We start from the raw sequence: 15,314 nt of genomic DNA, 5'->3' as shown, positions 1-15,314 counted from the left end.
ATAAATACTGTACAGAAATATTAAAATAAAAGCTAATTAAAAAATTGAACCTGAACATCATTTTTAAATTCAGTGTAATTCTGTTGTGAATTATATACTGGAATGGTGAATGAAGCTATGAAGTGATGCATGGATTAATGGGCCCTATTATGGTTATGATTTATGTACCAAAGCATGTACTCCCAGAGGTAACACTGATAACTGGAGAGATATTCCAGCAGAAACATGTTTTCAATGGGGTCAGATTCAAAGTGGTCCCCTGCCCAGAAAATGACCTTGGTTAATGTATGAATCCCATATATTTATATATAATTATAGTATTTACACCGCACAATTGTTATGTCTTTCTGCCACTGGGGATGCATAGAGTTAGCTACAGTTAGAGGGAGAGCTGAAAGCTGGACGTGTGATTTTCTTAAGGTTTTTCTAGTTAATGTCCATACATCATGCATTGTCTGGACCCCTTTATCTGTAATACTGACCTTACCAACCTGGAACCAGAAAAATGTTTTAAGGTTATCATCCCTCAATAGCAAATATTTTAGTGAGAATCAAGCACTGTGCTTGAACATTATGACGCATATAAAATATTATAAAATTATAAATATAAAAGCTTATCTCTTAATTCAATTTTAGATTTTCCCACATCTCTCCTGATTTTTTTTCCATAGACTTAATTGGAGTTTTGTGATAAACAGTGTGATTGGTTTTTCTCAATGAATTGCATCTGTCTCTATGGGACAATCTGGAATTGCAATCTGGACATTTTTGTCATCTAAACGAATCTGACTCATAATCTGCAAAATGGTACAAACAGGAAACAGAATAGTGTTCATCTTATTTAAAGCTAAACTGTACATACACAAAGCTAATGTTGCGCTAAAATGGTAAACAACAGACCCAAAAAATGACTGTTAGCCTTCTATATGTTGTTTATATATAAGTGTAATTCAACAGACTTTGTTTTCCTTGAAATTAATTTATTTAATTAGCTGCTATTTCAACTTGTTATATCTTTTAACAATACAACAGTAATACACAGGCTTGCACTGTATAAAAAATGCACAAAGGTAAAACATAAAGATGCAGTTTGGCACTTTTTATATGGTATGTGTGTTGGGGGAATATAGAAAGACTAAATCAACATTCCCCCCTGCTATATATCTGCAACAGTGCTGCCAACTGTGCATGTAACTGAGGACCCTGGGAAATAGAGTTCATAAACTGCGGAAGGTTTACAGGATTGACAATTTTTTTCTATAGAAATATTTTACACTGATTTTCACATTCTCTTGACCCACTGATTGCCACCAAGGCATGCAACACTATTAGGAAATACCAGAAAACAGGATCAATGATGAGCACTGTTACACATGTCATTTCCAACTATATAAATAATGCAGAAAACACCGGGTTTATAAACTTTGACAAGAGTACAGTTTAACATTTGTAAAAATATTTAAGACATTCAGAATATTTGTGTCCTTCTACACTCATAGATGTACTTTTCATTATTTCAGTTAGTATTTCTTTAAATAACATTCACCTGGGTCTGGATGTAAAATAGACTATGGCACAAGCTCAATATACAAAAACTGTCATGATTATCTATTAAAAAACACAGTTTCACTGCAATATCACCATATATATATATATATATAGTTATGTTCATTTTCATAATATCCATTCCACAAAAATACATGAAACTGAAGATTAAGACCAGTGTAATTACAAATATCAAATACTGGTGTAGCTAAATTTAATCCGATTTTGGCACAGAAATGCATTTAATGGATAGACATCAGCAGACAGTATGGCCTGAAGTCAAATGAGTGCACCATATACTGGATGTTATGTGATCATGAATGTAGGTTACTACCAATTAGCAGTCCACTAGGAATAAGAAATAAACAAACTGCTACATAAAAGTCTTGTAACAAGATGAGATCTTTCACCGTACTGTTGGACATTAAATTGCTCACAATAAGAAAAGGAAACATTTGTGGAAATCCACTATCTTCGAGGTTCATTGTATCAATCTACCAGCACAGAAGCAGTAGCCCTAAATAGACCAGTATATATATTTTGTGTATTGCAACATGGATACGATTTACGATCCACTGATGGCAGCAGTTGTTCTAAAGTTATTCATTATGCCCACTGGTTGGAATCACATAGTATTATGGTAACGTAGCTCTGGCGGGTAAATGCTGGTTGTTGCGAAATACAGTCTTGGAAGAGAATATAAATGTAACATAAATGTTCTGATCACACCTATGATTTATAGGATTTGTTCATATTGGAAAGCTATTAGGATATGGATTCTCTCTTTCGTGAATCTTGTTACAGAAGTTTCCTGGTCCAATTTGTGGCCATGATATGACCAATGTTATTGGCAAAATGTTACAATACTATAAGAAGGTGTGATCATCTGTATCTCCCCTTCCAGCAGGCAGACTTATCTTATGGAATGATCCTTCCATGATATGGACAAGTTCCTAAGCAGGAAAACTGACAGCAGCTGCAACAATACTGGGTGCGGTGCTTTCAACATCCGCTGCCGTGCAGACTTTCAGAACTTTCCTTTGGGAGGTCCTTTGGCAGTATAATTTAAAATTTCAGGCACAGCACGTATCCAGTATCCATCACATAACTGTGACCCTCTCGGGAGATACGTGGGCTGCTGATCCGCTTGTGTTCTCCTTGAAATGACTTTTCTCCCGGCCTCTTTTTATCCCTCTCAGTCTCTTGCTAACACATGGGCAGAGCAAAATAACCTTTCCCAAAATCACTATAGCAGGGAGCACAAGAGCCAACACAAAGTTTGGAGGGGTGTAAAATTTGTAGTAGTCTTCTTCAAATGCTCGTTTCCAGCCATAGATTAAAACATGGAAGGTGCTTATCAGTAAAGCAACATATCCAAGGGTAGACTGTAGAGAGAAAATAAATATTGAACATGTTAGTAGAAGGAACAGGTATAGAAAGAACATACCATAGATTAACCTAGTGTGCCTGTGTTTCAGCAAGAAAATGACTTCCGGCCTTATTCATTTATTATAATAGATCTACATATGTGGGCAGAATAGAAAAATAAAATGGTATTATGAAAACCCTTTCAATGTGAGATAATACAGTAGCATCCATTCGATCAGTTTTTGCTACAGCATCTTCAATATATCGTACATGAAATGCAAAGATTTGCAGTTCAGCAACAGCTGATAAAAGGACAAGGAAATAGTTAATACCCGAGGGGTGCCAAATTGTTATATTACACCTCCCACAGTTATTAAAATTGGTAATATTCTATTGAATGTCCAGTAGATTGGTAGCCCAGTAGGCCCTTTTGGGAAAGAGAAGTTCCAGCCTGGTGTTTGAGGTACTGATTATAATCACTAGGGGGTGCCTAACATATTGGCACCCCTAAAGGTTTACACCTTTCTGTATTCTTTAAAGAAACTATGCAATTCTAAGCATATGATAAAATGCATCTGGTGTAATGGCTAGACGGTTCTGCAATGTGCACTCCAGTCACCAGAACTGGAGGATGCTGGGACAGTACATTAAAAGCTATAGACCACAAGCAACCTGTAGTGCCCAATATGTTTTGGGAATACAACTTCATCCCACCAGTTCCACTGCTCAGTAGAGTCTGAAGATGCAGATACTCAACACCTGGCTATTCTGCTTTTTAAGGCAGTAGCCACCCCCACCTCTAACATCATTATTATGCTTGATTTACCAGGGCTCATAATCTACCTTAAGGAAATAAAAGCACCACTGCCTTGGCAAAAGTACTGGGCTTATTCTTCCAAGTGCTCAACATGCTGAGTCTGGGGTTTCAGCACTCACACTCTGACAACAACAACAGATCCTGTAGGAGGTACAATATATAAGGTGGTGTAGGTAATCCGTTAGAATTCTCATTTATATGAGGTACCATAAATATCCAATTCAATAAAGACTGTGGATCACTGCCTTTTTTGCTTGTTGGCTCCCTTTTTGTGAATAGTATACAAAATATGCTACTTAGTTGTGTCCTATAGCCTATACAGCTGCATCAGCAAAGGCTGACACTTCCCAACTCATTCCACTTCATGCAGTATGAGCAAAGGCACTTGATACTGGTAATACAGTATATCATATATACCTAGGTTTCAAAAAGAATCGCTAAGAGCAGTTATCCTTAATACACCCTGTTTCTCTGACATGGTCTTTGTCACTTGCTTATTTATAATTTCAGCATATACATTTTAGAGAATGATTTACTTTAAGGAAAATGTCACCTGTAAGGAAAGCGATATTCAATAGCTAACAAAATGCCAAGTGTGAGTTGTCCTAAAAAAACTGGGAAAAGATCAAAACTGTGCAGTGGAAGTAAGTGTATTCGTCTTGGCATATAGGAGGCAATGGCGTATAGGACATTTTGTCCCCTGTGGGAAGGGTGATTTCCCACAGGCAACAAAATGCCCTGCATCTGTATTTGATGCAAAGGGAAAGTCATTTTATTGGCTGTTGATATCTAAAAAGTGGGAGCTGGAGAACTTCTGAAGTGCTTTGGAAGCACATTGGAAGATGGTATTGAGTCATTAATAAAAAGGGTGTAGAAGGAAATAAGACATGTAAATAGAACAAGAAAGATCACCAACTAGGGCTGGTGCTGATAAAGGAATAAGATATCATTAAGTGTTAGTAAATCGTTGGCTTCATTCCACCTGTCCTGCTTTGCAAAATGTTATATGTTGCCTATTTCTAATCAGTTGAAATACAAAGCAAAGCCCAAAGTTGGAAAAAATATAAGTCTCTGGCACTACAGGAAGAACAAGGCCCTATACATACATGATGGAAGCCCATCCTACACCCCTTCACCTGTAGTTGGTGTATAGCAGTCATACTACTGCTAGAGTGCATACCCATGATGTTTATACTGATAATGTCTACAACTTGTTAACAAAGAATCCTATTTTCTACTGGGGTCCTGGAGCAAAGTTATCCCACCCCCAACATTACCTAAAATTAGTGCTGCAAGTGTGTGTTCCTTTAATGTAAGACATTCTATACATAATAACAATTTGTTCTATTTGATTTTTAGAGGCCAACATCATGCCCCTATTCATCTTACCACATGCACTATTCTCAGTAACCATTGTCCTATCTGATGAATGCAGTCTCATGCGCATTAAAAAAGACTACTGTACATTAAGAATGAATAAACAAGAAACACTGTTGTCCTTGTAATGATATATAGTGCAGATTAAACCTATACTTCTTTTTGAGAGTGGTCATATGAAGAAAACAGAAGTGGAGAAAATAAAAACTGCATCCAATATTCAGCTCACAAGCAAAATTAAAACTGAAATCATGATGAATTCACCTGCACATATTTATGGAAACTGAACAAAAGACCTTCAAATTTCAACGAAGAATGGAATATAAAAACTCTAGTAAAAAGAACAATTTCAACTAATGACTGTAGGCAGCAATTAGCTCTTTCCCCCCAGGCATTCAGCAGCAAAGCAGGGAAGTAGGATTCTGTTCAATAAAAACAAGGAACATATTTGCCACTATGGATATTTGTTTGTTCTACCTGAATGAAGCTGAATTCTCTCCAGTTCAAGGCATTGTTGACAGATGGGATAGAGGTTACTGCCAGCAGGGAGAGCAGTCCCAGGCTCATTATTCCAAAAGAGATATACATTTCAATTCTCCACACCTCTTCCTCATTCCAAGAGTTTTCAATATTTGCATGAACCTAAGAGATACAATTTTGGTTAAGATCAATGAAAAAACAAACTAAATTAATGTCATTAATAAGCTAGTATTTCTTTCCATACTATTTTACTTCCATAGCATATGTTTGTTTCTAAACTCTTAGATCTTGGTGGCTTCACCATATTTCTGGATCTCTTACTGGAATCCAGATAAGTTAGTTAGCACTTCAATTTATGCCACTGAACCAAATGTGTTAAAAATAAAGTACCTGTATGAGTACTAAACAAAGGAGGGCATATATTTATATCAGTTTATCCCAGTACCACATAGCCAATTAGTTTTTACTGGCAGAGTGCAGTTAACATGTGATTGGTTGCTATTGGTTTCTAGACACAAAATATAATATGTAAAAGTTAATTACCTGTTGATAGGCCATATTGAGAAACAAATAACGTTCCGACCTCCTCATTGGTAAACACATGCTATATACAACGTGGACACATGCAAAAAAGAAGCTTAGCAAGCCTAGTTGCTTCCTACACTCCAGCCAGCCCTCCAGCCATGGAGGAAACCGTCTGTACTTGGTACCATAGTAGAGTTGGTAAGCTGCAGCCAGAAGACCAGCAAGGTAAACCAGAGATAGAAGGGTAATCGCCACAATCGGCAAAGTCTTGTTCACAATTTCAATGGGAATCTTGTAGAAGTCACTCTGTTGATTTCTGATGTATGGATGAATAATATCACGAATAAAGGTGTAAATGAAGAAAAAAGTAGCAAGGCATATCGATATGACAACTGGGCCTTTCCAAGGGCTGAATAGGCGCAAAGGAATGTTCTCAACCTCTCTTGATGAAGACAATGTTCCTAAGTCAATCGGAATAAAGTTCATCTTGCGAGCCAGTTCAATAACTTGTTGACGAGCTTGGACATTATTGCTGCAAATATACACCTGCAAATACCCCCAAATCAATGGGATTAGCAATATGTATTTTAAAACACTACATTAACAATAAAAATAATCATATATATTGTGCTTTGCAAGTTCTTTTAGTATATGACATAGCTTGTAAAAAAAAACTACGTATGAATTTCTTCTGGAAGCATTCTTTGTATGTAAGCAGGTAAAGTTAGAACAATGTTGTTTTAGGGACTGGTATTGTCATTACTAATGGAAGTTTTTCCATCTACGGCTTATTAAAGTGTTTTTTTTCCTACTTCTGTATAAACTGTAAGTAGGTATTGTGTAAACAAAGGGTTGAACTTGATGTATAGCTGACTTTTCTCATATTACTATGTAAGAAATTTTAGAAAAAGTACTCAAAGTTCACAGATATCTAAAGGAAAACTCAGGGACTCAAATAGAGTTGCTACCTTTGACCTCTGCAAAAACCAAACATGAAGGTGGGATAATGACATTGGGGCAAAGCAGTAAGATATGGAGATGGGGTCATTGAATTTGAGGTGTAGCTGTGCCTGATGGGGATGGGATTTGACATCAGTTATTGCCCAGAAACTCAGACAGTTTTGACCCAAACAACTCTAAACAAAACCAAACTGTTCAGGTCAAAAACAAACAGGTGGCAACCCTAGATGCAAAGTGATTAACTCACAATATGGAGGTTTATTTAGGGCAATATCTCTTAAAATTCGCTTTTAACGGACTACAAAAGTAAGTATAGTCTTCACTCATCATATTTCTAGCCCCAGAATGAAACTGATCTGTTGTCATTAGCCTTGAAATAAAAATAGGAATTGTCAAATTTTGACAGTAGAAGAGAAAGGCAAATAATCTTCACCCACATTCCTTAGTAAATGGTATAACAGTAGGCAAATAAAACCTCAATCTTACCTGACTGCTGGCATCTTTAGGACCAAGCTGCAGTGCCCACGCTGAGATAACATTAAACCCTTTTACTACATGGCAATCTGGAAACAATGAAGACAGGTATTCTGCGTTTGATTCTGGGTATTGATCCACCCGCATGTTATTGCTGACATCAACTAGAATTTTTCCTGAGAGCAAATGTTTTACATCCCATAAGGAAGAATAATGTTCCCTGTGTATTGCAATAAATATAATATTTGCTTTCATAATTGCATCCTCATGGTGAGTTACGTCGACGACATGAGGGAAGAAGTCTGCTGCGCATTTTGGTTCTCTGCTTCCAATGACCACATGAAATCCACACCTTATAAGCCTTATAGTCAGGGACTTTGCAAAATCTCCACTTCCTAAGATCCCAATAGTGGTCTTGTCTTCCTTTACCCCGTTTGTGCCATTTGGTAGAAAGGATTCAGAAATACTCTTTGGACTGCCCATCATTGTAATTGCCTCCATGCTCCACAGAATGCAGTCTTTATCTTAAAGATAAAAAGAAAACGAGAAAAAACATGAGAAAATATACCATGGGAGTTTAAAATAAATCCAATAATGAAATAATTATGCATTATTTGGTAGCTAGGATAAAGTCTAAAGGCTCTGCTAAATAAACATTTAAATGCACCTTGGGTGCCCTACTATGTTGGTCTAGCTCTGGCTAGGGGATTTTTAAAGCAGTAATGTCATCCCTGTGACTGGAGCAGTTATTTACTATACCCTGGTGAACAAAAGCTAGAACACTAAGGGGTTCAAGAGTGCACCCATTTGTGCTTTCCTAAGAAGCTGCTTCTGCACTTCAAAATGCCCTGCAAACATTCCTTAAGAGCCCCACACAGTGTGCAAAGTGCAAAAAACTGACCAACTGTGTAGTTTTTTTTTTTTAACTGAACAGTGTACATGACCTTTCAGGTCTATTAGAGTAAAAACTCTAGACCTGTGTAGATGAGAGGAAGTAAACATAAAAGTGAGATATTATATTGACAGACATACCAGTGCCAAGCACTTTAATAGGATGGGGCATACTTTTGCCCAGAGATGGGCTGTACTGGAAAAAGCAATATAAATATTTCTAGAAACTGAATAGACTTAGACCAAGAGAATTAAAAATTTAAATATGAGGAATACAAATTGTAATGTTTCCTAATGATTTATTTGGGTCATTCGTGTCTTGCTTCCCCTAAAGTGAGTAAGTAATGTATTGTTACAGGCCGCTATATATTTTCTTTTCTTTTTTTATCTCAGTAATATAATATTGAGCCTCCATAGATGTTAGTAGGAACCTTAATATAGTATAAACGCATTTTTAGTATTGACAAAAGAGTCTTTTATGAATAAAGGGACTGTTGAAATTATTTTATCACAATACTTGAACCGTGGAACTATCTTAGGATTTATTAATTGCAATATGTATCTGATAACGGTTGCCCTTACAAATGATTTGCATCTTAAATGAATCACAAATTTAGTGCACAACTAGCCATTTGACTAAAGAATGTTTCATAGAGACTAAATATCTTGTGCAAAAGTGCAAAAAGCTGGTGCAATCAGCCTTTTTTTTGCACTTTGTAAACTGCCCTACTGCTTTGAAGAATTAACGCAGGTCATTAAGGAGCTAATCATGTGGTTGCCTCGTGAATATAGTTCTGTATTCATATGTGGCATGGGGGGGGGGCAAATATATAGGTGTTCTCACTCCTGCCCCCTAACCATCCCCCTGGTACTAAGTACAGACCATAGGCAGGCTCCAGGGCAGAATAACTTTATTCATGAGCACTATGGGGTGCACTCTTGTATTCTTTCACTACTTTTTTTGCTAATTTGCTTTTCTACTTTGCTTCTCACCCAACAAATAAATGTGCAAAAGTGCAACAAGGCTAGTCCATAAAAGTCCATAAAACTCAAGGGTCACTTGGCCTAAAGGGACAAAGTAATCCAGAATCCTTAGACCTGTCTAGGGCAGGTGCCCTGTGGCAATAAAGTGCCATACTGCCAGTGGGGGTTCTGCCTCACCGTGGTTATCAGGCCCCCAGGGCTACAAATTCTAGGGGGCTTACTGAGGCTTAATCTGCTGCATAGCCCTTGGCTAGAGGATCAAGTGGTTCTCTGTCCCACCAGTGGATGGGCCTCTGGCAGGTAGGATGTATCCCACCCACTGATGAAAAAATACTACACTTGATATTATCCAAAAGGCTGAGTAGTGTTCTTGCACTACTGCCCTGGGACTTAGTAAATTACCCTAAAGTATTTAGTGTATCCCAATTCAGACCTCAGACCACCCCCCAATACACACAGACAAACATACAGCTGTAACATCATAGGGACTACAAGGAAGAGAAGTGTGTAATGTGTCTACCCAAGGAACAGCCAGGAGATGCATAGTCAGGAAGCCACAAAGGCAACATCAGGATAAAGTAGATTATAAAGCAGCGAAGACAAATCCCTGGCGGGGAGGTGGTGTTTAAGGCAGGGGTTAGCTTGTGCCCTGAGAGAGCAGTATGCTGTATAGAGACAGGGCTCACTTGGTACCCAAAGTGGAAATATAAATAATGAGCGCTCACCTCAGTACATTGCAGGATTAGTCTTTGTGGCCAAGCAGAATGAATGTGCGGCAGTGACAATACAGGGACTGAGCAGGCAGCCAGTATCAGATGTCTCATCTCTCATCATCTTCTCCTTCACAGGTGCTGGGAGCTGGCCGAGTGCAGGAAGAGGAAGCAGCGTGGAGCTGGGAGGTTGGAGGATGAGGAGGAGGAGGAGGCAGCAGTTGAGGAGAGCCCAGCTTTCCACATCAACATTTGCTCTATTATCAGCTGCTTAAAAAAAGCCGTGTATTGCCCACAAGAGTGCAGCAAAGCACAGAATTCCAGCATCAGTAGCACAGATAAAGCCAAACACAGCAGCTTCACTAGAAACAGCAGCGACAGATGCCCATCCCTTTCTCTCTCTGCCTTAAGCAGCACATTAAAAGAGCTATTTAAACATGCAGTAGTGTAACCACAGAGCATACTCTGCCCTTCCCTACTGCTGCTTGTCTTCCCTCCAGTTTAAAGTGACAACATCACCATGGCAACTGAGCAAGCAAGCACGGAGGCTGGCCAGCCAAGCCTTATGCTACAGGTAGTATTAGTAGCCCCTCAGAATAGAGATGTTGCCCCTCTCTATCAAAGTATGTATAAAGCTCTCCTTAGTAAATTTCCCCCTCTCTCTTTTCATTCATATGGGATTTCTAGAGGCATATCTATCAATTGGTGAATGCTAGAGGTCACCATTTGATAAATATGCCTTGAAAAATCTCATAGAAGTGAAGGAATTTTACTGTTGGGAGCTCTTATCTTGCACTTTGATAAATCTGCCCCATAGTGTCCTGTGTTCAAGTGACCATCCAGTGCAAATCCTATTAGCATGGGGGTCCCTGAAGTCCATCTTAGGGTGATGGTACACAGGAAGATTTGTCATCGGAGGGGATGCTGTGAGAAAGAAATCTCTTCTGAATTGCCTTCCTGCAATTTCTGGCGCTTACGCAGTTTATATGTTTGATGTCTTGGGAGATGGCTCCAAGGCAGGCACCCACTAATCCTCCTGCCAGCTCAATACTTTATGGGCTTTTGACAAAGCAATCTGTAAGTGACAGCTTAATTGTAGGTTTTGGCACAAATGCATGAATAATGCTGGAAACCAACCAGCATTTTAGTGCATTTTCTTACAATGAAACCCAAACTGAAGTCGAAAGGCTCTGGTTTCCACTAAGGGCAGTGGTACACGGGGAGATTAGTCTCCCCGCAATGCCATCCTACCAGCTAGAATGTAAATCGCCGGTGGACATCGCAGCAACTTGTATGATATCCCACCGGCAATTAAGATTCTAGCTGGTGGGATGGCGGCGCGACTAATCTCCCCGTGTATCCATGCCCTAAAGGTAGAAAGGCTGCAGCCTTGTCTAAGTTATTAACTGAACAGGATTGATATCATCCCCCACCCTTTCCCCCCAGGAGCCGATCAAGAGAACAATGGGAATGGAGCAATATAGCAGCTCCCAGTAGATATCAGAATAGCACTCAATAGTAAGAGATCCAAGTCCGGCTTGGGACTCCTCCAGTTACAGGGTAGTAGGAGAAACAATAGGTTACCTGAAAGAAGTTCGCTGGCTCCTTCTGAAAGCTCAGACTCAGGCACAATGCACTGAGATGGCGCCTACATACCATTATTACAAATAAAAAAATAATAATAATACATTTGTTGTTTCAAAAATAAAATTTTAAATGCTAGAGTGAATTATTTGCTATGTAAACAGTATAATTTAGAATTAAAAAGTACACCATAAAAATTATGACAGAATCCCTTTAATAACATGTAAAGCAGTTCTGAATGTAACTTGCCATGGGTTTTCTTTCCTCAAATGGAGTATTTTTCCCCCAATTTATATTTTGACATGAATCAGACACAGTTATGAACTGTCGATTAATACAAGTAGTTATTATGACTCCTTGGCATATTAGAGCTAAAATAGGCAGGTGTAACCTTGATAAATATTTAGTTCCAGTTCTTTTATTTCAGTTTATATATTTTCAATCAGAAGGAATTGTTGGATTCTAAGAAATAGAGTCCATGTCTATATTAGCACATGAGAACAGAGAATATGTTAATATTTGCACCTTTGTACCTCATGCATGGAGAGCTAGAGCACTGGTAAAACTATGTCATCAATCAGAATTTTAACTGAGGAGTTTGCCTAGAACATCTGCTGCAAGTTGTGTTTACTCTTAAGCTAACATAAAAGTGGTAGATTTCCTTTATTGCCTAAATTTGGCCTGTGGACCAGATGACTGGATCACTGAAATCTGGCCCTTATTGAGTGTGGACAAATTACAATATACAATGAAAGCCTAACCTCCAGCCCCTCATAAACTCATAAATTCTAATAGAAAAGTATCTAAAAAAACAAACATTTCCTGAATCACAGTGAATGTTAATGTTAACACTTTCCTTACATATATGTGTACATTTGAATCAGGAGCGATTCTGCCCCCCTGCCTGCTTTAAGGCGATCCTCCCAAGGCCGCCCACCCTCTCTCCCTGTGCCTGCAGATAGAAGTTTCGGCGTGGGGCGAGGGGAGTTTGCATCGCTAGTGCAGAGAGCACAATTGCAGAACAGTCAAAATTCTGATGAAAAAAATGGAATTTTGGCTCTTAAAGTTACCAAGATCAGCTTTTTCTCAACTCACTTCATGGCAGCAGCCCCCCCTGATTTAAATCTTGATCTGATTTTGGGTATTTCACTGCATATTTGCTGAATATTTGTTAGAACTCGTCTGAAAGGCAGGATTTTTATACATAAAAAAATCAATGGTCATAGTATTTAAGAAAAGAAGTGAACAATTCCTCTATATTTTTGCAGGTTGTATGATTAAAAATTACTTATTGTGCTAACGCTGTTCAAGTAATTGTGTTCTGAAAAAGCCCAGATTGTGCTGATTGATGTGCATTCTTATAACATTTTCTGTGCTCTTTACTGTGGGCAAAATTTGCCTCAACCTCCCTAAACTACAAAAAATCATGTGTTAAAAGCTCCCAAAAATGTCACTGCAGGCCATTTTCCTATTATGTATTGCTTATTGCTTAAATGGCTGCATCTAGAGGCAACAAAGGTGTTTCCCTTATTGGACTGCCATGATTACAGATTTGGTGCTGGTAGAAGACCACCCTGATCTACCACTCTCACTCTGGTAGGAAAAAATTGTGTGTGACTACAGAGTCATATAACATACTTATGATGTGACAAAGCAATATACTGGTTGGGGTAACTTCACATATAGAAAAAGATACAAAGATTAGACCTATATAAAGGAAAGTTGTGCAATTCTATACCTATTAGGATCTTGAGTTTAAAAGAAGATAACTTGGAATTAGAGATATATAGTTCTCTATATGTGAACTATGGTATAATATTAACTTTTCACAGTAATAAATAGTTTGAAACGAGGCTAATATAAGGGTCAATGGTTTCTTAACTTATAAGAACATACCAAGGTTACTTTTTAGGTAGTGACTCAGCTCATTCTTAGACTCACCAGGAAAAAAGAGCTGGCCATAACTGGCTACACTATGGGGCCGATTCATTAAAACACGAATTTGAATCCCGAATGGGAAAAATTCGGATTGGATACGATAATTTCTGAAGATCGCAAATATCACAAAAATGCTTACGAAAAAATCGGATTAGTCACGATAATATCGTAATGGCGATCCGAAAGTCGTTCGTACCGAACGGTTGTAAACAGCGGCAGAACCTTTCCGAATTTTTCACGCAAGCGTATGAAAAAGTCGCGCAAGCGCGAAAAATCTGTCAAAATACGCTCGGAGGGTTCGAATGAATGCTCCAAGCGTCCGTGTCCTAATAAATCTCCCCCTATGTGTGAATTAGATACCAGATGAGATTACATGTTAGAAATCTGGGAAATCTTTACCAAAGACATGCTAAACACACCAGTAGCAAAACCCAGCAACATGACATGGAAACAGAAAGCTCTATTCTTGCATCAGATGGGTCCAGTAGACCTCCTTTAGAATCATCCTTAAATAGCCTCCCCAATGCCCTTTTTAGGTTAGGCATGCTCTCAATTATTTGAAATTCTATTTACCAAATACAGTTGCAGCTTTTCTGCTAACATTCACAGGGCTGACTTGACAACAAAAATTGACCTAGTTAATGCATGAATTGATACAATGCAAGGTACATCCAAAACTCCTCTATGATTTTGCGTAGTTGGGCTAGTGCACCACCGCATCTGTTCTACCTCCTGTTGGGTATCATGCAAAGTGTGCCTATTGATTCTGGAGAACCCCGGAGCTATTGCCACCTTGAGACAGAAGTTGATTATGCAGGGGGATTATCTGTACGCTGGTAATCTAATTATCCACCTCTAAAGGACCAAACATGGAGCAGCTTCAATTTCCCTGTTTGTCCTGTTTAGATCATGAAATAACAAAGACCATTGACTTTGTTTTATCAGTACAATAGGCAAAAAGTATATTCAACACAAGCTGAATTCATTGCACTCATGCAATGGGGTATTGCATATGAATGGCATGTGGGACCATTAATCTAGTAGACTGAGTTTCGGACTGATTGATTGGATGATTGGATGACTAGGATGTGTGGCCTTACAAAAGATATTTATATTCCTCATTGCACTTGCATGGGTAGACCATAAGTAATGTGAGGTTAAGTAATGAACACACATTTGGGAGCTCAATTGTGCCACATTTCATAATAAATGTGTAATTGAGGGATGGGCTGTGTTTCTGCAAACATTTGTGAACTACAAACAAAAATTCTTTACAAAAGATTTAGTCAAAAACCAAACTGAATCCAAATATACTAATTTCCATATACTTACATTTGAGAAAAATAAAAAATAAAGTGCATCAATCGTGAACAAGTGGTTTACAAATGTGTGTGATTTAAAAGGTTGGTTTACGTGCAGGTTAATTTTTAGTAAGTTGTAGAATGGCCTATTCTTCCATTGGTCTTTATTTTTTATAGTTTTTAAATTATTTGCCTTCCTCTTCTAAATCTTTCCAGTTTTCAAATAGGGGTCACTGATCCCAACAGCCAAAAAACTATTGCTCTGTGAGGCTAAAGTTCTATTGTTATTATTACTTTTATCACTTATCCTCTATAGGCCATCCTTTCTGTCCTGAACTGGCAATCTGTGGATTCTGGCGA

The 15,314-nt window shown here is 38.3% G+C and overlaps 1 protein-coding gene across 1 annotated transcript; it reads right to left on the bottom strand.

Moving 5' to 3' along the window:
• Positions 1–972: 972 nt before the first annotated feature.
• Positions 973–10,491, bottom strand: steap2 (STEAP2 metalloreductase). The gene is made up of 5 exons (XM_004915423.4): positions 10,147–10,491; positions 7,559–8,070; positions 6,131–6,658; positions 5,585–5,749; positions 973–2,930 (listed from the first exon to the last, which is right to left on the bottom strand). Exons 2-5 carry the CDS (start codon positions 8,045–8,047, stop codon positions 2,646–2,648), a joined length of 1,467 nt encoding a protein of 488 aa, XP_004915480.1. The 5' UTR covers positions 8,048–8,070; positions 10,147–10,491; the 3' UTR covers positions 973–2,645.
• Positions 10,492–15,314: the final 4,823 nt, after the last annotated feature.

This window comes from Xenopus tropicalis, chromosome 6 (genome assembly GCF_000004195.4).
Source record: "Xenopus tropicalis strain Nigerian chromosome 6, UCB_Xtro_10.0, whole genome shotgun sequence".
In the NCBI taxonomy this organism is placed as follows: Eukaryota; Metazoa; Chordata; class Amphibia; order Anura; family Pipidae; genus Xenopus; species Xenopus tropicalis.
Note: the sequence above shows the minus strand (reverse complement) of the source record. Positions and strands in the feature narration are given on the sequence as shown.